General features: G+C 39.4%; 1 protein-coding gene and 1 long non-coding RNA gene across 5 annotated transcripts in view; one reads left to right on the plus strand and one right to left on the minus strand.

The window, feature by feature from the left end:
• CLYBL (citramalyl-CoA lyase) overlaps positions 1-21188 on the plus strand; it is a 199266-nt gene that overhangs the window by 173550 nt on the left and 4528 nt on the right. For all 3 annotated transcript variants that reach the window (XM_081198579.1, XM_081198580.1, XM_081198578.1), the window contains exons 5-7: positions 1019-1112; positions 3520-3687; positions 12314-12438. In XM_081198579.1, coding sequence (XP_081054705.1) covers positions 1019-1112; positions 3520-3687; positions 12314-12438 — 387 coding nt within the window. The remainder of the gene's footprint in view (positions 1-1018; positions 1113-3519; positions 3688-12313; positions 12439-21188) is intronic.
• The window catches only part of LOC308589449, a 33379-nt gene that overhangs the window by 412 nt on the left and 11779 nt on the right, over positions 1-21188 (minus strand). The window lies entirely within an intron of this gene.

The raw sequence follows: 21188 nt of genomic DNA on the forward strand, positions 1-21188 counted from the left end.
TATTAGGAGGAGCTGCTGGGAGGCCCTTGTGGCTACCATGTTCATAGGCACCGCATTTTTAACAGCATGTTTGAAAGATAGTTTTCGGCTTAAATTTAAAGGGTTTCTAATTACACATGTTCATATCTAGCCAAGATTTTACTTACTGGTTTGGTTTTTATTTTCAGATTCACACACACAAAAAGAAAAAGCGTTAGTAAAGTCAGCACCGAAAAATACCGGCTAGCATCCAATATCCTGGTGCAACAGGATTTGTATGAACCACAGTGTATAAAAATAGGTATATTTGCAACAGTAATCATAATAAAATAAACTGTAGCTCTGTGCTTTGGCAGGCAAATTCTAGCTAGCTATGAAGCATTTCAATTTGCAACATTACTTTTTTTAAAAAAGAACAATGATTACACAGACATTACAAAGATTAATACATTTAACAAATCCCAAGGTGTTGCTTTTTAAATTATTAATTTTGCTACTTGTTGCACCTTATAGAGCCTAGAATTGTATTAGTTTCATTGTGTAGTTTTACCATTGCTTAGGAGCCCCACCCTATGCTGCCCATTAAATAGTGATTAGAAGATTGCATCCGCCATGACGGTCCATCAGCAATGTATTAAACCAAAGATGCTCCAGTCATGGTTCTATGCAGGTATTATTCATGGGGTGCAGGAAGGATTCTTAAGCTATATGCAGTGTCCACTTTTGTAAATATAACAGACTGTTTACAGTTATCATTCAGAGGTTGTTGGCGCATGACAAAGCTTTGTCCTAAATGCAAGGACAAAAATGTATATATGTATTCTGTGCTTTAAGCTATACTGGATAGATCTGCATTCAAAATATACTTTTTGTGCAGATGTGTAATTTGTTATTATTACTTATTTCTCACACATTATGCAAGAAGGGTCTTGACAGCAGACCCTGTCCCCAAGGAATTAAGGTAACTGTATCTTTCTGGTAGGGAAAATGATTTTAAACAGCCTGCTGTTTGCGTTTAACATTTTTGTTCCATTTAAAGGAAGTTTGCGAAGCAACTCTGAGGAAAGGACCCCAAATTGGCCTTCGTTTGGATGGAGTCGTCTTTGGAGGCGAGGATTTCCGTGCCAGCATAGGTGCTCCCATCCCCCCCCCTTTAAATTAACAATACAGTATTATAATAACAGAACGGCCACAATACTAACAACAACAATAAGATATTCTGCCACAGACCTACATGTACTGTCTCATTTAGCCCACTAAAATCAGCGGGATTAAATACATCTAACTCTTTGCAGGATTGTGGCCGTTATTTTTAAAAATGGAGCCTACTGCTCTGCCTTTACTAACTTAGCAGGTATACATTTATTTGTGTTGTCTCCTGTACATCTTCCTAATTCAGTTGTCATTTTTTTGAAATCTAAAACCTATTACAGCTGTGCTTTTACAGAAACATATTCTGCTTATTGCTCTCCAACTAAAAAATTAAATGCAGTGACTGTTGAAATCACGAGACTAATTTTGAAATTTTGGTGCACAAAGAAGCCTATTGTTAATACTGTAGATAGTTTTTAACAATCTCTTGCATGCTTAGTTCTGTTTTAGTGCATGCATCTTAATACTTCCTCCAAGAAAGCAACTACACCTCAGTGCCTTTCTGCCTTGTGATGTCACAATTTCTCCAAAAACAACGTCAATGTCAGAATCTCATTTCTGTATTACGTTGCTATGACAGACATATCTGCTAAATATGCACCTTCTGATCTGGTTCATCGAATCACAACTTTCTAGTGCAATTCACATAAAATGAAGCAATATTTTAAATAATGAGGCATAACAAAGCCTTCATTTATTCCTGATAAGATGGCAAGCAAGGTCAAAACAGTGATGCTCAAGACAAGAGAACAGATTATTATTTTTTCACACAAGTGTACATGTGAGAATAGATGCATTAGGCGGTATCAGATACTCTTTGGGTTCAGCAGATTTTGTGGATGCTTTTTTTAAAAAAAATCTCAGAAGTCAATCATAGTTATCGGATGTTTCATCCAAGCATTTGAGCATGAGCATTTATCTTGGGCTAAAATTTTAACTCAATGGAGTTCTTTCAAAGTAATGTGTGTAAGATCAAAATTCTAGACTGAGACAGAAATCTTTTTTAAAAAAACAAAACAAAACCTAAAGCTGTATTTCTACCACTTATTTCAGCCCCACTGAAATAAATGGGACTACTCTAGATTAAATGGTTGTAACATCTCAGCGGCCATCAAATTGGTGCTTTTTGGTGCTATACATATTGATATCAGCAAATTGCTACAGATATGCAGAAGCAAATTAAAGGTGTTACTATTAGTACCGGTAACTATGAAGTGGTTAAGAGCTTGGGACCAATTTATCTGAAGTATTGTCTTACCCCTAATATGTCCACTCAGCTCCTTCAATCTGCTGAATCAGTGCCGTGTAACGTTCGATCCACATGTTCAATGATGGTTCGGTGTGGCAGCACCTATCTACTGGAACTCCCTGCCCATTGATATTATTAGACAGGTGCCTTTTCCGTCTTGTTTTTGAAACTTGCTAAAAGCTTCATTTAGGCAAGTCTATAAATTTGACATTTATTTTTAATGTGTATTTTATTATGTATATTTTTATATTGCTGATTACATTTGTTAAGAATTTCTAGGTCAACTCATTGGATTTTCTTAAAGAAATATTTTGTGCCCACTTGGAGGCTTTGCTGATTAAGCAGTATAGAAATAAGTGTTCAGTAAAATAAATTAGAAAACCGAATTCATATTTCCTATTAAAGAAAAGCACGATGGGGAGGGGGGTGTCTTTTGGCAAGATCCAGAAGGCAGCGCATCTTCAAATGCAGTTTATCTCCAACTCAACTTGCTTATTTGTGGCTCAGTTGGGCTCAACCATCTTTAGGTTCCCCCAAAGCAGCTCGGCTGAAGACATTCCTGTCCTGTGTGACTTGCTGAGCCACCCAAGCCAAGGCCTGTGCAAGTCCCCCCCCCCCAAAAAAAGGGACATTCTGGGGCATGGCAGGGGCAGGACAAGAGAGAAGGGATTCAGGCTGGATCCTAAGTCCATTCAGGTCAGTCATGTGCCTTGGCAATCCAGCATAAAATACTACAGTATGTTAATGGTTTGTTTTCCCTCTGCCCGGCTTAGGGAACGGGGTTTGGATCTGGTGGAACTTTCTGCTAGCTGAATTTGCACCAGCTTCTTGCGCATAGGATTGCTCCCTACACAGAGCTTAATGCTCGGGCCCTAGGGCTTGATTTTTTAAAAAAAGAACCAATGTTTCATTTCAGAAACAGAAAGAAAAGAGTGTTTTGCAGAAGCAGCTTTAATATTTTGTCTCCAGCAACAAAATATCCTTGCAGCTGCTGCACAGAAATTTGGCGAACAAAGCTCTTCAATTTTTTCCTTCCTGTCTTTCGGGAAAAGGACGACGAAGGTAACGTTAAGTAAATTTCTGCTGCGAATATTTTTTTAAAAAACCAGTTTTCTCAACTGTCCGCTATTTCTTTTCAGGTTCAACAAGTAGTAAAGAAACCCACGATATTCTCTATGCCAGGCAAAAAATTGTTGTCACAGCAAAGGCTTTTGGCTTGCAGGCCATTGACCTTGTATATATCGACTTTCATGATGAAGAGGGACTCCGTAAGCAGTCAAGAGAGGGTGCCTTAATGGGTTTTACCGGTATGGCTTTTACAAAAATATATATACTGTGTGTGTGTGTGTGTGTGTGTGTGTGTGTGTGTGTGTGTTTGCTTATTTATTTTATGCTGAAATAACTAACAAATGGGAATCATAATAATTGCTAGCAGGTCCAAAATACTGAAATTCAGCAGAGACAACCAGCCCCACCCAACCAATATTCAAGAATATATAGAGAGAGAGCTGCAGCTTTCTCACTTCTGCATTTACGTTCTCAAATTTAAACTCGCACTAAAAGATGGGAGGAGGTGTGGTTTATACATATCTCCCCTTAAAGCATCCTGCTTTCACAAGAGAGCACCCACAATCATCCCTCCCCCTCCCCCCCACACTACCCATAAAGATTTAAAAACAAGAATCCCTTCACCCTTGGTTTAAAATGTATTATCTCTTCTCCTTAATCATAAAACAGACGTGTTCTGCAGCACAGACCCCCCTGTTCATCTCCTTACGCTGACTGGTGGAGGAGCAGAGAAGTCCAAACGCTGTAAAACGTTTTCACAATTACTTTTGCCTGTAAAACGGCAGGCGGAAAATTCCAAGTGCAAAACTAGGCCTTTAAAGAGTCTTTCAACAAGTCACACCCAAGTGCGTTACTCTTTTTATGATTTAGGGAAGGTAAAGTATAAATGAAGGCTGCGGTATAAACGTAGAACCCTCCTGCTCTCGCAGGTTAGAGGAAACACAATATCGGCTGAAAACCTTGCACACCACTCAGTTTCCAATTCATGTATGCCTGTGGGTGTACATTTATGCAAAAAATAAAATAATGCTGCCGTTGCATTTTGGGAATCACATTTTTTTAAAAGCATTTTTAACAAATTTGAATAAAACCTCCTCTACTTCTAACATCTGCTAATCACAGCTATACATTCATTTCAATAAATGGTCAAAAATCCTGATAGTCCACATTTTTATTATGAAGTGCTGGAGCTTAAAACACACACACACACCGCACAACAACAACAACCCGATATGCTAATTAGGCTATGATAGTTATTTTCTTGTCAGTCTTTCCTTTGAGTTGCTTTCCCCAATTCTGGCTTGCTTCCCAGTAATTGCCTGTTCACCTGATGGTACTGGCAAGGCAGTGCGATCAGCAGGCTTCTTGCAGCCAATCCCTGTAACACAGACATTTCGCCAATGATTGGTGCGCTAGATCATGCAGGCGCCCCTATGAGATGTGATACATAACAAAGATTGCAGCTTTATGATAGGAATCAGCTACTTGGCTTGCATACAAAGATTACAGCGTTCTTTAAAGAACAGCAGTACCAATGTTTCAGCAATACCTTTCAATCAGGATGGGTATGTGACACTTTTACAGATAGGCAGGTCTGTAAGACCTGGGAGCAGGGACCTCTCTGAAGCTCTTAATCTAGTAAGAAGTGCATTCTTAAAATAAAAAGTTCAAAATCCCTCCTGGTTTCTGGAGGAAATGCAACTTGAAGAACCATTTAAAGCACCAACCTAGCAATCAATAATGAACAAGGAGAAGGAGACTTGTGGAAACTTAATGGTGTTGTCGCATTTCAGCTTCTGTCCCTGAAAGCTTGTGCCATAATAAATATGTTAAATTTTTAAACTGCCACAAGACTCTTCCTTGGTTTTGCTGCCAGAGAGAGCTGCTTGCCAGAAATATTATCAAGAACAACAGGCTAATACTCTTCCATCCCAAATACTACTACAAGAATTACTTGGGGCACTATCCAGACACAAGGCATGCATCAAAGTGCCTACTGTTTCCTTTACCCAACCAACCAACTTTCAAGGCTTTGTCACACTCCTGTTAAAGTCAATGGCTGAAATCCAAAACAGTACACATGCACAAAAGCTTATCTGCTGTCAACGGTCTGCAGCAGATTAGAATACCACATAAAGACTACCTCCAAAAGTTGGAGGCCCTTTGGACCATAGCAACACAGAAAGCTGTCTTCTATCAGGCCAGAGTGTTGGTTCATCTAGACCAGTATGGACTGTGTACTAAGAGGCAACAGCTCTCCTGGGTCTTTGTCATCACCTATTTGTTTGTTTTTAACTGGAGATACCAGGGGTTGAAGCTGGAACCTTCAGGAAATGACTGAGCTATGGTTCCTTCCCATGTGACAAGGAAGTGCTACTGAAAGCTTTTAAAAAATTATTCATCATCCCCTCTTCTGAGCACAGAAATGCTTTGTATGTTTGCACAGGCCCCTTTAGAGCCTGAATACTGAAAATGTAGTAATAGGTCACTCGGCCCATCACCTGCTCTTGATGAACCAAGTGTTGACAAGCCCATACTCTCTTATTCCAGACTAAGTAAAGTTATGTTTCTCAAATTCACTAACATCACTATTCCATATGATTTGGAGTAAATACAATAAATTATGATAACTTTCTACTTGTGAAAATGAAGCAGGCAATATGTCTCCAAAGTGCACAGGTTTGGAGGTATGCAGCTGCCTATATAATATCAAGATCACTAGACCCAGGTTAAGTGGACAAGATGAATTTTAGTTAACCTCGTGCTCACACAATCAAAGCAGTTTAAAATGTGATAAAAGGCTGGATTCCACTACCCCAACAGCCTTCCACTTAATGTTTTGGGGAGCATATAATCCTTTATGTAATACATTTTTATTCTAGAATAATTAATATGGCACACTGCAAATTCAGCACCATTTTGAAGGATGGTGTTTTTGAAGGATTTTGAAAAGAACAAATTCTCCCTTTTCACCTCCCTCAAATCATCTTGACTAAAGTGTGTTAAGCCATAACCAATCTGCATAAATGCTCTTGTAAATGGCCTGTCCCAAAGTCATAAATTTAAATTTTCTACTATGAACATATTGGCATTTTCATCTATTGGAATTAAAAATAGCTTATGTTGCTAAAAGGCATGATGAATACTTTCTGCTGAAGTTACTAGGATTTCTATGTGATAAGCATTGCTCCACGTAGCAGCTGCTATCATGTGAGGAGCTGTTCCAGTGTGGATTAAATGCATTTCACTATGCCACTGCAAACTTTTCTTTACCCTCATTTGCCGTGGCATGGAAAAACTAACACCATCTGTGGGGTAAACCACTTTACACAAATGGCTCATCATATGATAACAGCCACCACCTACAGTGATTTGAAGTGGAGTCCATGTGGCAGCTGCTCTGAGAGATCTGCTTATAGGGCAAGATAGAATTTTTTATAATAAAAAAAAATAAACTAGTAAATAAATGTTGACAAGCTTCAAGGCAGGATATCTAAAGCAAAAACAGACGAGTGGTGTTGTTGCTATTTACTCAGTGAATCCCCATTTATCCCAATGGCACCTGTGTATGAATAGAGTTAAGGGCACAGAAGATCACTAAATTGTGCCCTTAGGTGTTATCTGTGGGATATTCACAGGCAAAAACACGTGGGCCTCGAGAGGATTAAATATAATTAATATAATATATCCTCCTACCAATCCCTATCATTATCAACCTTTTTGTCACGCAGAACTGAATGAGCAAAGCATTTCATAAATGTTGATCTGTCTAATGCAAGATGGCAGGGATAGTGTTTGTCCAAAACGTTGCTGGACATCAACCCCAGCTGGCATGGCCAACGTTCAGGAGTTTTTGAACTTGTGGTCCTAAACATCTGGAAGACCTGAGGTTGGGGAAGGTTAATGTAATCATTCTCCTGTACCTTGGGTTACAGCCGCTTCAGGTTGCGTTTTTTCAGGTTGCGGACTGCCGAAACCCAGAAGTACCGGAACAGGTTACTTCCAGGTTTCAACGGTCGCACATGCACAGAAGCGCTAAATCATGCTTTGTGCATGCGCAGAAGCGCCGAATCACAGCACAGGCCATGCGTAGACAGACATGGGTTGTGAATGCTGCAGGTTGTGAACGTGCATCCCACACGGATCACGTTCACAACCCGAGGGTCCACTGTAATGTAATAATCAGATTAGCCATTTGAACCCCCCCCCCCCACAAGAGTTATCTTACCTCTAGCAGTTCAGGATAATTAGCAAACCAGCCATCCCTAAATCAAAATTTAAAATATACTCACAAAGGAGAACTCTTTAACATAAGCCTCCTCTACCTCCTCTCTCTTGTTTGGTTATGTTCATAGCTTTTAAAAATGGCTTTAATCCTATGTAGAGTTAGTTCCTCTCTGACTCTAGGATTAAGTTAAATGTTAGTTAGCTGTATTAGTCAATGTTATATCCAGACAGGTTTAGAGTTGTTGCCAGAGTGCTCACTGCTTCCCATGCCCTCCGGTAATGTGTGGATGACGATTATATTTGTATAGGAAAGAACTTAATTATTGGCCCTACAACCACATTAGCATTGGGGAAAGCCACAGAATTATGGCTCCAACACCTAATTGAAGAAATATATGAATTTGTCTCCCAGGTTTTCACGCAAAAGGATATAGAAATGTGTTTTCCAAACGTTACAAGCAAAACATTCAACAGTGCCTAAAGTCAATCTCTCACAATGTTTAGTCCACACATCAACCGTTCAAAAGGGATCACTTCTCAAAAGTGAGAAGTACCTTAGTAAAATATTTACAATAGGACTATGGTAGACTTCATCAAACATGACCATGAAGTTTCATTTGGCATCCCCTAAACGATTATGTTTCTTGTATATGGAGCAATCCTATGCACGAGAAGCTGGCCTAAAGCAGGCCGGTCTAAATTAAGCCAGCATAAATTTACACCAGATCCAAAACCTGTTCAGCAGGGGGGCTGCTGCAGGTCTGCCTAAGCCTCACAGGGGAAAAACAAGCCTTTAAAGTAGTGCTATATACCAAGCCATGTGACCAAGCTGAACAGCCTTAGGCAGGGGCAAAACTAGACTTTATTTCAAAGACCCAGTTTGGCACACACACCCCTGCACATTTGTGTACACACACACACACACACACACACACACACACACACACACACACAGGCTGGGAGCCTCATTGACACCCCTCTGGAGGCTTAACCCAGGGCAAAAACACTTGGCTAGCCCCCCCCCATAGCTACAGCTCTGCCTTAGGATCCAACCAGTGGACACCCCTGAAACACTCCTTTTGGGGGGACTTACAGCAGTCTTGAGGGACACGGGTGGCGCTGTGGGTTAAACCAAAGAGCCTAGGACGTGCCGATCAGAAGGTTGGCGGTTCGAATCCCCACGACGGGGTGAGCTCCCGTTGCTCAGTTCCTGCTCCTGCCCACCTAGCAGTTCAAAAGCACGTCAAGGTGCAAGTAGATAAATAGGTACTGCTCCGTCGGGAAGGTAAACAGTGTTTCCGTGCGCTGCTCTGGTTCGCCAGAAGTGGCTTAGTCATGCTGTACGCCGGCTCCCTCGGCCAATAAAGCGAGATGAGCACCGCAACCCCAGAGTCGGCCACAACTGGACCTAATGGTCAGGGGTCCCACAGCAGTCTTAGCCAAGCTTCAACTGAGCTGGGATAAGCTTGTTACTCCAGCATCCTCGCCCAGCTGAGCCAGAGGTCCGCTGCATCCTAAGCTACTCACCCCAGCAGATCTTGCCATAGGATTGCACCCATGTTTTCAGCCATCATTTTGAAGAGCAGTTGTTGTTTTTAAAGGGTCTTGTTTCCTGGCAGTTTACCACTTACGAGTCTGCGTAACCCACAAGTTTTATTTCGGGATGCTCTCTGTATAAATGTCTTATAGGCTGTAATCATGTTTACATACATAAAAAATGTAAACCCTGGAATGACACTTTAACAGCTGACTTAGTCATTATAGCTACTCCATTGCAACATGCTGGGAAGCTAGATATAAATATGAAACACTATAGGGTTCCCCCCCCCCCTTTTTTTTTACAATCTTTTGTAGAAGACAAAAAATGACACCATCATAGAATTACATAAAAGACTTGACAGGTATTGATTTAAAGCATGATATATCAAATGCTACTGCAAAAAGGATTTCATGGCCATAAATTTTAATGCCTTCCAACTCTGCAATCTCTCTCTAACTTGTCAATAACAACTGTTTGGTTTATAATATTTCCCTTGTTTCTCCATGACACTAAGGTCCATTATACACTTGTTTGGGTATACAAGGTGTAACAAAAGGCAACCGAGGCCATAAATCAAATGGTGTTTGTTTGTTTTTTTATTGAGGTCACACATTTAAACAGGTTAAAGCCCTCACATTATATATCATCACTGCAAAATACCTTTTTTAAAAACTAATTGACCAGTATTTCAGGACTTCTTTCTCACTTTGTCTTTAAATGTATATTTTCTATATTTTGTAATGAACTACTTATACGAAATTCAGTTTCTAAATTTACATTTTGTCTATTACAAGTAAAGCAGAATAAAAACTATGGTATATTCACCATAGTGGTATAATTTGAAATTTCTCTCAATTTTAGAAAATGACACTTCTTTCTGCAGATAGAACAGATTATTGAATTACACTAATTTATTCAATATAATTCCTTTTTGTAAATTAGGATTTTTAAAGATGTGAAACTTATGAGAGAATCTCAATATCACGTTGAAAGTGAAAATGTAATTTAAAATGAAATATGATGAAGCATCTTGTGGTATAACTTTCTAAACTATGTGCTGCAGCTACCAAAAGTACCTTAGTTGCATAGAATTGATTTCAGTTTTATATTTATTAGCAAGAATAAAACTGGAAAACATCAAAATTCATTGAACAACAAATCGTAGAAATGAAGGCACACATTCTTGCAATTCTTTTTCTTTACTTTCTTATTTATAGTAATTTCCAGGTTTTCATTTGAGCTTCTAATTTTGTGTTGCTTAAATGTGCCTCTCCCTGAGCTGCAAAATTTTTAAATGAATTAACAGATTATGACTTTTTGCTAATTGCTTCCCTGGTTTTGTACCAGCTGAAAATGAGCACATTTCAAAACAGTTTTGGGACTTGCACATGAATGTAAAGTACTTCTGCAAAACACACACAACTCATTTATGGCAACTGGAAATTTCTGAAATATTGTTTGCGCCCAAAAATAAGAGTTGAGTTTAACGCTCAATATAATGAGCCATGTCGTTATATTTTTAATGAGGGCAAATCTATTGACAGTCCTTTGCAAAACCTTCCTAAGAGTCTCTTGAAAAAGATTCAGGTGTGGATGTAAGAATCCATTTTAATGTAACCAAATAAAATATTAGGATACTCATAATAGGCAAACATGTATGCAGAAAAGAAAACTCAACCTGAGTTCTGATTTTGTTGCTATTTTTCTTATTTTGATTTTTTTTTTGAAGCCAAGTCCCTTTCACATGAAGAGGTGTAGCATTTTTTTTAAAGTTACTGTATGATTTCCCCTCTACAATTATTCACTGTTAGAAGAATAAAAATGTTGTAAGGATCTACAGGAATTCTGTTTATTAAAGAAATATATATTATTCTCATTGAACATCAAATCGTATTACTTGGGTATTGTCTATTAAGGCTTTCTTAAACTTCAGCGCAGCATAGACCGGTTTAATGTAGTTCTAAAAGATTTTTGTTTCTTCTTTTTAGCCTCACTTCCACAAGAAAAGCATTACAGTAGCACAGTACTTATTACTCAGTTTAAAAGATAAACACATGGTGAGGAGAGCACAGAATATCTTACAGAAACTAATAAAATTGTCAAATGAAAAATTCAAATAAATGTGGATTCCTTTTGATTTAATTTTATTTAACTTTTCTGAGCCAGTAGGATGGGACTGGAATGGGGGTCACATTTTAAAAGACACAAGCCCACAGGGAAACTTCCTCTGTGCAAACCCCACTGGGTGACATGCAACTTCATACAAAAAGACTTCCATTTGATCTCACCACCTTGTTCGCCCAGACCTGTTCTAGAGGATCCATTAGATTTTAGGCAAGGGCAGAGGTTTCACAAGGAATCTGTTCCATCACCAATGTCAATTTCACTGGTGGACAACAAAGTTGGATTTCACTCACTGATGATAGCCAAATTCTTGAGCACCTTCCATTCATTTCAATGGGGCTTATGAAGGAGAACTTTTTGGTGGATTATAGCCCATATTTGTAAAGGCGAATTTGACTTGCAGATGGGGCAATCTATAAATTTAATAAATAATAAGTTGGTGCAGTATGTTGCTAAAACGTTAATCCTAACACGAGGACAATTTAGGCTGCAATCCTATAAACATGAACCTGGGAATATGCCCCACTGGGAATAATGGAACTTAGTCATGTATTAAGATTGCACTGTTAGAGAATAATTATTTGTAAATAGAAAAACGTGCAAACTGCATAAAAGCTTTATGCTTTGGTGATAGATCTTATTTCCATCATTTCCCTTTTTAACAGGAATAAGGATCTTCTAAAGTCTGGCTATATCTTTTATACTATGTTTGAATAGCTGGCAGGGAGAGGAAAAACCCTGAAATGCTAGTCACATCTATTTTAAAAAAAAACAGAGTTGTTATGTCTATTTTTAGCTCATTTAGGGTAAGGAGAAGCATAATTTAACAATGAATGGTGTGTGTGGTTTTTTTAAAAAGAACCATCGAAAAATGAGAGTCGGTGCAGTATTTGAAAGCCTCAAGTGATTGGAACATTTTGCTGGAGCATCTGTTAGTAAATGCTTAACTCTGGGGTTATTAATCTTCTTTGTAGGTAAGCAGGTGATTCACCCTAATCAAGTTGCCGTTGTCCAGGAACAGTTCTCACCAAGCCCTGAAAAAATTATGTGGGCAGAAGAACTTATCACAGCATTTGAAGAGCATCAGCGCATAGGGAAGGTAAACCCCTTTTTTCATACTATGTTTCCTTTATATATAATGTTACAAATGGAAGAAAATTTAAAAGTGTTTTCAAGTTATCATAAAGGGAACATTACATAGCATAACATGTATTATATAGAATATACACTAGCGTATATTTACTCAAAAAAATAAGTAACTTGCATTTTGTTGAGAGAAAGCAGCTTTATATCAAAACCTATGACTTGTTCATTTTAAATGGCAGTTTCAGTCATGTGCCCTGAGTTTTGCTTTTGGTCTTTTGTCCTTTAAATGATAGATCTTAAATTCAGGTGCATTCTAAGAACATGCCTTTTTCTCCATGATTTCCCTGATGCATAAGATTTGTTGGAATTAGCTGGGTTCTTGTTTTCATTTGTTTCCAATGCTTTTTATACTACTGTTCAGTATAAAAGTCTTACTGTGTTGCATTTTGTTTCAGTGGTTTTGTTTTTTGTTTTTATCTTGTATACCACTTAAGAGATACTTTTTAAAAATATTAAGCGGTTTATAAATGATTTTAAGTAAATAAACAATATAGATAGTGCACCCAGGGATCTAGTTAGTTTAACAAACTCAAATAATACTGTTATATCTGACTAAGATCTTTTATGAAGAAAAAAAGGAAGAAAAAAACCCCACTAATTCTGTGCCGCTGTATTATTTATTAATTCCTCAGACAGCTTTCATTTCCAACGAACTTCAAGAAATAATCATGTTTGGGTTTTCTTTGTCTTCTTCACACCCAACTCCTAAATAGTAGAGACCAATTATTGTTTTTTACACTTTGGGAAACTTCTGGGTGTAAAGCTCATTTGTGAGTCAAGTTTTCCATGCTATGAGACTCCTTACAGAATTGGACATCAGCTGATTGCAAAGTACAGGTGGAAATTTGGAATTATTATTTTTCAGAACTTATTTTTGGACTGGAGGGGTTTTTTGGATAGAAAAGAAAGCAAATTACCTCTCGAATATGATTGTTCCTAATTTAGTGCATCATTGAGTCTCCTGTTTCCTGCTCTGTGGGTTTCTGCTATGTAAACATTGCGGTGGTGAAGCACAATCTGTCTTCACTTTGTGCCAGTAACACTTAAATTAGGGGTCGCCTGAAGGAAAATTTTATGCTCGTTGCAGCATTGTCGGCTAATTATCTTAAAGGTTATTTGCTATAATGTAGTTTGCCACTTTGGGGGGGGAGGGGCAGGGGAAAGTTGCAATTAAATGTGATTCTTCTAGCAAGAGCCAAAATCTGAAATGGTTATCAAGCCAGTGAAGTTTCAGTGTCCAGAAGTGCAGCAGAGAACGTGTGATTCTTTCTGTGCAATTTACACAATATTTAATTGCCAAGGAAACATCTTTAGCAAATCTGAACGCGCACAAGAGATATTTGTGTGTGTATATGCATATGCACTTATTCCTAACCCTTACAAATCCCACTAGATTGCATTGCGAAAATATATGGCGATAGTTTCACATGTTTCTATCCTGCTAGTGCGTGCCAAATGACCCATTCCCGCAATATGACTTTGTTTCAGAAATCCACCATATTTTCATTTTATCATCAAACCTACTCCTTAGAATAAACTGATTGCCACATACCCATAAGGAAGCTTCCCTTCTGTCTTAAGCCATAGTTTATCACATAACTATAACTCCAATGTCAAACCCAGATGCTATATTAAGGTTTATAGAAATATCAATTTGCATATCTTTCGTTTTGATCACCTTATTTCATATGTTTAAAGCCTCTAATGAGTGAAACGTTTTTTAAAAATATATATGCTAACAGCTTTTTAATTTTATTTTTTGCATTTTCTCTGTACACCTGTTAGCAGCCATCTCTCTATACCCATCTGTGTGTGTACAGTGCCAATAGGGTGTACATATGGCAGCTAACATTTTCCAGGGACTTATGAAGACTACACAGAAAGACAATGTGGGGAGTGATCAAGGGGGCAAAATATTTATATTTACTGCTTTTGCACTGGGGAGCCATAAACATTTTCCATATGAAAAGCCCTGCTGGGCTATCATTTTATACCACTATACACCTGACATAGGACAAACAATGCAAGTTTCTTCTAAGTTCTTCCAAAGACTTTTATACTCACCACCCTAATTGCTTCTTAGATGCAGCAACTGATTTGCAACGATCTTAGAATCAATTGAGGAATGTGGCACGCAGTTAGGGTAGTTCAGAAACACTTTTGCAATGCACACAACCCTGTTTAAGCCTGCTGACAATTGAATGCAATTTGTGGAAATACGCAAGTTCTTTGCCACCCCACCTTTAACTCCCAGTATTTATAAATATGACACTGACCATTCACTGTAGGATTAAATTTTGACCTCATCAAAGCGAGTGAGAGCTCTGCCATTGACTTCAGCAAAGAACTGTTCTCACCCAGTGAGGAGATACAGGATGCTGTTTGTTCAACATTTCCTTAAAACATCTTATCAGTGTGTGTATTGCTATATTGAAAAACCTGACACTTAAGAAGAAATCTGGTTATGTATGATTGCTTAATTTCCCGAAAGAACTACTTCTCACAACAGGAGACATGTGTGGCATGTCCAAAGAAGGCATTAAAGTTTTCATCATGATTTGAGCCTCCTTGTCCTGAAAGGTTCTAGTTATGTATTGCTATACTCTCTTTTCCTTACAAGAAAACCAATGCATAGATACCACACTGCCAGCAATTCTGCAGTCTGCACCTTATTCCTTCCTGTTCCTTTCACGAAACCAAATCTTTCATTTCAGCAGAGCTAAAACACTATTCTGGCTTGACACTGTTAAGCTTTCCATGGTGTGTCTGTGTGTTATTAATCAAAACTGAAAGCCTGGAAAAGAAAACCTGAAATGCAAAGGATTAGAGTGACTAGTTTGCTCACAGATAAATTGCTAGTCTTGAGCCTCTGGGATCACAGTTTGTTGTTAATTGGAAGTTCTTAGTGAACAAAGTTCGATGCCCTCAGTCAACAATAGTTTATATTAACACACAGCAATCGGGTAACACAATTTATCAGAGTTTGGAAAGTACAGAGCAGCCGTTGTTGAAAGAATCCAAGCTACCCTCCTGCCTCTTAGTACTTTTTACTACACCAAATCTTTCAGTCACCAAATGGAGATCAGAAAGAAATTGAGTAAAAAATAAATGGCTATTACAGTAACAGAAGAAGACTTACATTATGTTCAGGTAGCAACTTCAGATTTGCTGTAAATGGGATAAAAAAAATTTTTTTTTTGTTTCTTTGAATGTTGGAAAAATTCAACCCATAATTCAGCCAAACCAGTCAGTTACTTTTAACAAAATATTGAAATGTTTATACACTAATGTATCACTTATGTCTGTGTTTCATTTATATCTCATATATTTCATTATATCCCATATTCACATAGCTTCCCCCCATATTGACAGAGATCAATAAACAAACACTATATTTCACCTGTATTATAGTACTAATTTTGTTTAGTTCTCCCTTTTCCTTTGTTTTTTTAAAGCTCATAAAAACGTCACAGTATAAATTCTGTTAAGCTGTAAGCAATACAGTGATAAATATATTCAGAGGTAATATTACTAAGCATTTTAAAGAATTTTATTTGTAATAATTAGTACTGTCTTTCACTATGATAGCAATGCACAACAGAAGTGCAAGAATAATTTTTTTATTAGCAAAGAATATGCAATTATGCTTTTTTAAAAAAAATAAAATATTGTGTTATTTATACATGTTCTATTCTGTTTTCATCTTTAATAGCCTTTATAACTACACAGACTCACACCCATTACCTTTTGAAATAAAATTTTAAAATCTATTTTTGAATCAATTGTCACTCATTTTCAACAGAGAATAGCAATGCGCTCGGGTTGACCAAAAGTTATCATTTGCCTAGTCCAGCTAAGGTTTTCATGCAGAAACAAGTTTATATTTTGGGAGCCCTAGACATAAATCGGAAGAACTGTCACATTTATTTATTTATTTATTTTTATTTCATTAAATTTATCAAAGCTGTTTGCAAAGAGAGGATGAGCATTCTGATGTTAATCTGAATTTGTACTCCCTTACCTGCTGCTGCATAATATACTAGAAACTTATTTACACCTGGCTAGGGATGGATCAGGGCCATTATTCCGAGGAAGGAAGTCTTATATGAATGCAGACCAGGATCCTAAGACTCTTTAACAATCTAAAGTGAAAGTTGGAAAATACGTAGTGACAGAAAAAGTCTAGAAGCAAGTGGTGTAACTGCCATTGACAAGTGGATTCTGCTCACTTAAACCAAAGTACCTCCAGTATAATAAAAACCTACAATGGAAAAATGTAGGTAACTATATGACAAATGGTACCATGTCAGTCAAGTAACACACATTTGCTCCTACAGTGAGCAGGACACCAGGAGATATGGGGCAAGTTCTTGAATACCTGGCCAAGTAAGATTTTGTGTGATCACTAAGTGAGGTTTCAGTGCTCCACACAGATCCTTGTCCTTCCCCAAGATTAAAGTTCTCAAACTAAATTATGCAACTGAGTAAAAACAACAGAATACATTATGCAAAATAATGCAGATGCAGTAAATGAACTTAATCTGTATAATATATGTTGGTTACAGAATCCATCTATTTTAGCTCAAAAACTTGCTTTTTGTTTGGGGTGCACACAGCCTTGGGGCAACACAGCCACAGAGAAACTGGGTAGCAATGGGCAACAAGCAATCTCATAATTTTAGTTTCCCATCTGTAAAATGGAAATAATTGCCACACTGGCGAGCTATGAAAATTATAAACAAGGGAAATAATAATTATGAACCACTCTGATCCTTACGGATGGAGTTGGTTCTACATTTTCACAAATAAAATAATACATACGAGAGTCACTGTGGTGTGGGAAGATATATAAAGGATAATCACTTTATCAGCTGCTAGTTAGAGGGTTGTGCAATACTTCTGGGGGTACATGGAAAGCCAGCCCCACTATTGCTTTCTGTTAAAGCTAGTAGAGACAATTGAATACTGGATCCTATTATCACTTGTGGAGTCATACCCTGACTGGTCAGTTTATCATACCCTCTGCCTTCTTCAGCATGTTCTATATACATCCACATTACCTCTTCTTGACAGAAGATGAGAAAGTAGTTCTTACACAAACACATCCACAGTGAAAGATGTTTCACACCCGTATTTCCTGGAAAAAGCATGTGGTCCAGCAACTACTGTATATTCATTCATACAGGCTCCCAAAGGACTTGTGGTTGGTGTGGAGAGAGCTTAACCCTGAGTCCCAGTTCAGATGATACAGTGAGCCAAACCTTGGCTTAGCTCAGGACAGCAAAAAGGACCAGGTAGGAGCAAAGGGACGCGGGTGGCGCTGTGGGTTAAACCACAGAGCCTAGGACTTGCCGATCAGAAGGTCGTCGGTTTGAATCCCCGCGACGGGGTGAGCTCCCATTGTTCGGTCCCTGCTCCTGCCAACCTAGCAGTTCAAAAGCACCTCAAAGTGCAAGTAGATAAATAGGTACCGCTCCGGCGGGAAGCTAAACGGCGTTTCGGTGCGCTGCTCTGGTTCGCCAGAAGCGGCTTAGTCATGCTGGCCACATGACCCGGAAGCTGTACGCCGGCTCCCTCGGCCAATAAAGCGAGATGAGTGCCGCAACCCCAGAGTCAGTCACAACTGGACCTAATGGTCAGGGGTCCATTTACATTTTTATAGGAGCAAAGTGTTTGCAAGCTTCTCTCCAATGCGGTCTATCAAAGTCAAGGTTCGTTTGGCTTAGCATATTGTATGAAACTGGCTGCAGTAGCCAGTTCCATGTAAGATGGAATAGGGCAGAGAGGGGAAAATACTAGGCTTCAGAGGCTCACAGAAGAATGGAGGAAACTGGTGTGGTGGTGGTGAGACTGAACAAGCCACAATACAGCCTTTGCTTGAAACCAACAACCACTTCCATCGTACCTGGATGGCTGAATCCAAAATACATGGTTTTCATTGTATTTGGAAAACCTTGTTTCTAAGCTAAAACCATTCCCAGGGTACCAGGGTATCTACTCTTAAATCCCAGGATGGCCACTGCTCTCCTTATCTCATAATGGACCAGCCACTACTTTCTGATAAACACTGATCAACAAAGAGAAACACCCTCCAGGGAACTGAAACCATAATCTGCTTGGTGCCCTATTCTGTACAGTAGGGTAATGGGTTAACTGGCCTCAGGTAGCAAAGATTACCATGTGAAACTGCTTTATGCCAGTGAACCCATTGATCCATCTATGCCAGCATTGCTGGCAACAGTCCTCCAAGTTCTCAGCATTTCATAGCCCTGGCTATCTGGCCATTTTAATAGCAATTGAACCCAAGACCTTCTGCATGCAAACTCACTGAGTCTAAATATGGGGGAACCATGAAAAATGTATTTACCCCGATATTGTTTCCCTCTATCCCTCCCTTGCCTCCAAACCTGGATCCCTGTAGAACTGGAGAAATATCAAGGGTGTGGGGGTGGAAATGTGTATTTCACACTCTGCTCATGGTGGCAGGCTGAGCTGCTGAGCATGATAGGATATAGATTTGGCTTGCAGCAAGAGCGCTGGAAAAGCATACCTTCCAAACCTTAAATATCTGGTGTGTTTTTCCCCCCAGTGCTCACAGGTACAATGGTGCTCAGCTGCCTTCTTTCTTTCTTCCTCCAATGGAGGGTGTAACAAAAGAACTAATGTTCTGGCCAGATGGCCTTCTTCGGGGCATACTGAGAGCACTCAAAGGAAAGCAATACAGCCTAAATATCATTTCAGCTAATTTAAGTGGCAGCAATCCTGCGTTGTTTTTTTCATTTCACTGTATTTGGCATGGGTTTCACTAGAATTAAGCGCCCGCGCCTGCCACAAAGCTTTATCGGCCGAAAATTGCAACGTTTTGTTCACATTCGGTTTTGTGGTTTGGAAGATGACTCTGAAGCTAGAGGAGACTCAGAATGGCTTACAAAGACATTTGTCCTGCCTGTCACTACTTTAGCCTTATTTCCTTGAACCCCGTCCCTATCTCAGCCCCCCTGGAATAACACTGCCAATAGTTTAAATTTTGGGGACTGGGATCCTTAAGATGTATACCTATTTCCTATATATTTATACCACCATGAGAAGATAAAAACCATCTCAATGAGGTTTACAAAATAAAACAGTAGCTGAGATCCAGAAGTATACATGAGAGGCAGTGTTACTGCAGGACAGGGTTAGAACAAAACCATTGGCGATCTGCACTGAGCTCGAATTTGTGGCGTAGTGGTTAAGAGCGATAGACTCGTAATCTGGTGAACCGGGTTCGATTCCCTGCTCCTCCACATGCAGCTGCTGGGTGACCTTGGGCTAGTCACACTTCTTTGAAGTCTCTCAGCCTCACTCACCTCACAGAGCGTTTGTTGTGGGGGAGGAAGGGAAAGGAAAATGTTAGCCGCTTTGAGACTCCTTCGGGTAGTGATAAAGCGGGATAGCAAATCCAAACTCTTCTTCTCAACTGCTAACTTCCTACCCGTTACATTCATAATTTAGGTGCACACATGTGAATAAAAACAATCCAGTTATGAGAAACTAATAATGATGTTCAGATTCTGTGCACTGCCTATACTGGCACCTCTTCAGAAAGAGCATGCCCCATATGCTTTCATTGGGTCTCTGGCCTGGATTAGGGATGGGGGCGCTGAACCCCTCTGGGTGGCCTCCCTTGTCCCTGGGCCATTGGCCATGCTGGCTGGAGCTGATGCCCAATAACGACTGAAGGACCAGTTCCCCCACCTAAAGCCAGTTGGCTTTAAGGTAGGATTATGTAAATAAGCAATAATGTTTAGAATCTCAACCTTCAAAACCTTGAGTCATTCATAGATCAATTTCTTTTAAACCGAAGTTCAGGGTGGAGTTCCTAGAAGCAGTTTAATCACTTATAGAAGATCCCTAATAAACACAAATTACAATCCATGTGGGACGCGGGTGGCGCTGTGGGTAAAACCTCAGCGCCTAGGACTTGCCGATCGCATGGTCGGCGGTTCAAATCCCCGCGGCGGGGTGCGCTCCCGTCGTTCGGTCCCAGCGCCTGCCAACCTAGCAGTTCGAAAGCACCCCCGGGTGCAAGTAGATAAATAGGGACCGCTTACCAGCGGGAAGGTAAACGGCGTTCCGTGTGCTGCGCTGGCTCGCCAGATGCAGCTTGTCACGCTGGCCACGTGACCCGGAAGTGTCTGCAGACAGCGCTGGCTCCCGGCCTATAGAGTGAGATGAGCGCACAACCCTAGAGTCTGGCAAGACTGGCCCGTACGGGCAGGGGTACCTTTACCTTTACCTTTTACAATCCATATATTTTGCTAATTTCTCTTACGGAATTTGTAGAAACTCCCTGAGTTCAGTTCCTAGAAGCATTATTTCCACCTAATTCCCTTCTCCATGCTAACCTTTTTGCCCTGAAATCTGTATCACCATTGTTACTCCTCTTATGCCAATGTAAAAATAAAAAATCTTTTTGATTTTGTACAATACTGATCCCTTTATCAAAATCTGGCTTTTTGTAGGAACCTTTTCCCCATTCAATGTGTCCCAAATGTAGTCTTGGTTCAGCCATGATCGGCGGTATCTGAATAGAACCCTTTGGGCAGCCTGCAGTTACGATTAAATACATTTGTGCTTAGAACCCAACAGCAGCAACCCATGATCCCAGTCTTTTATCTCAAATGGTAGCATTTCAATTTTGGTGGAATCTACCAAGGAAAG

The sequence above is a fragment of the Podarcis bocagei genome (genome assembly GCF_964188305.1).
Source record: "Podarcis bocagei genome assembly, chromosome: 6".
Taxonomy (NCBI): domain Eukaryota; kingdom Metazoa; phylum Chordata; class Lepidosauria; order Squamata; family Lacertidae; genus Podarcis; species Podarcis bocagei.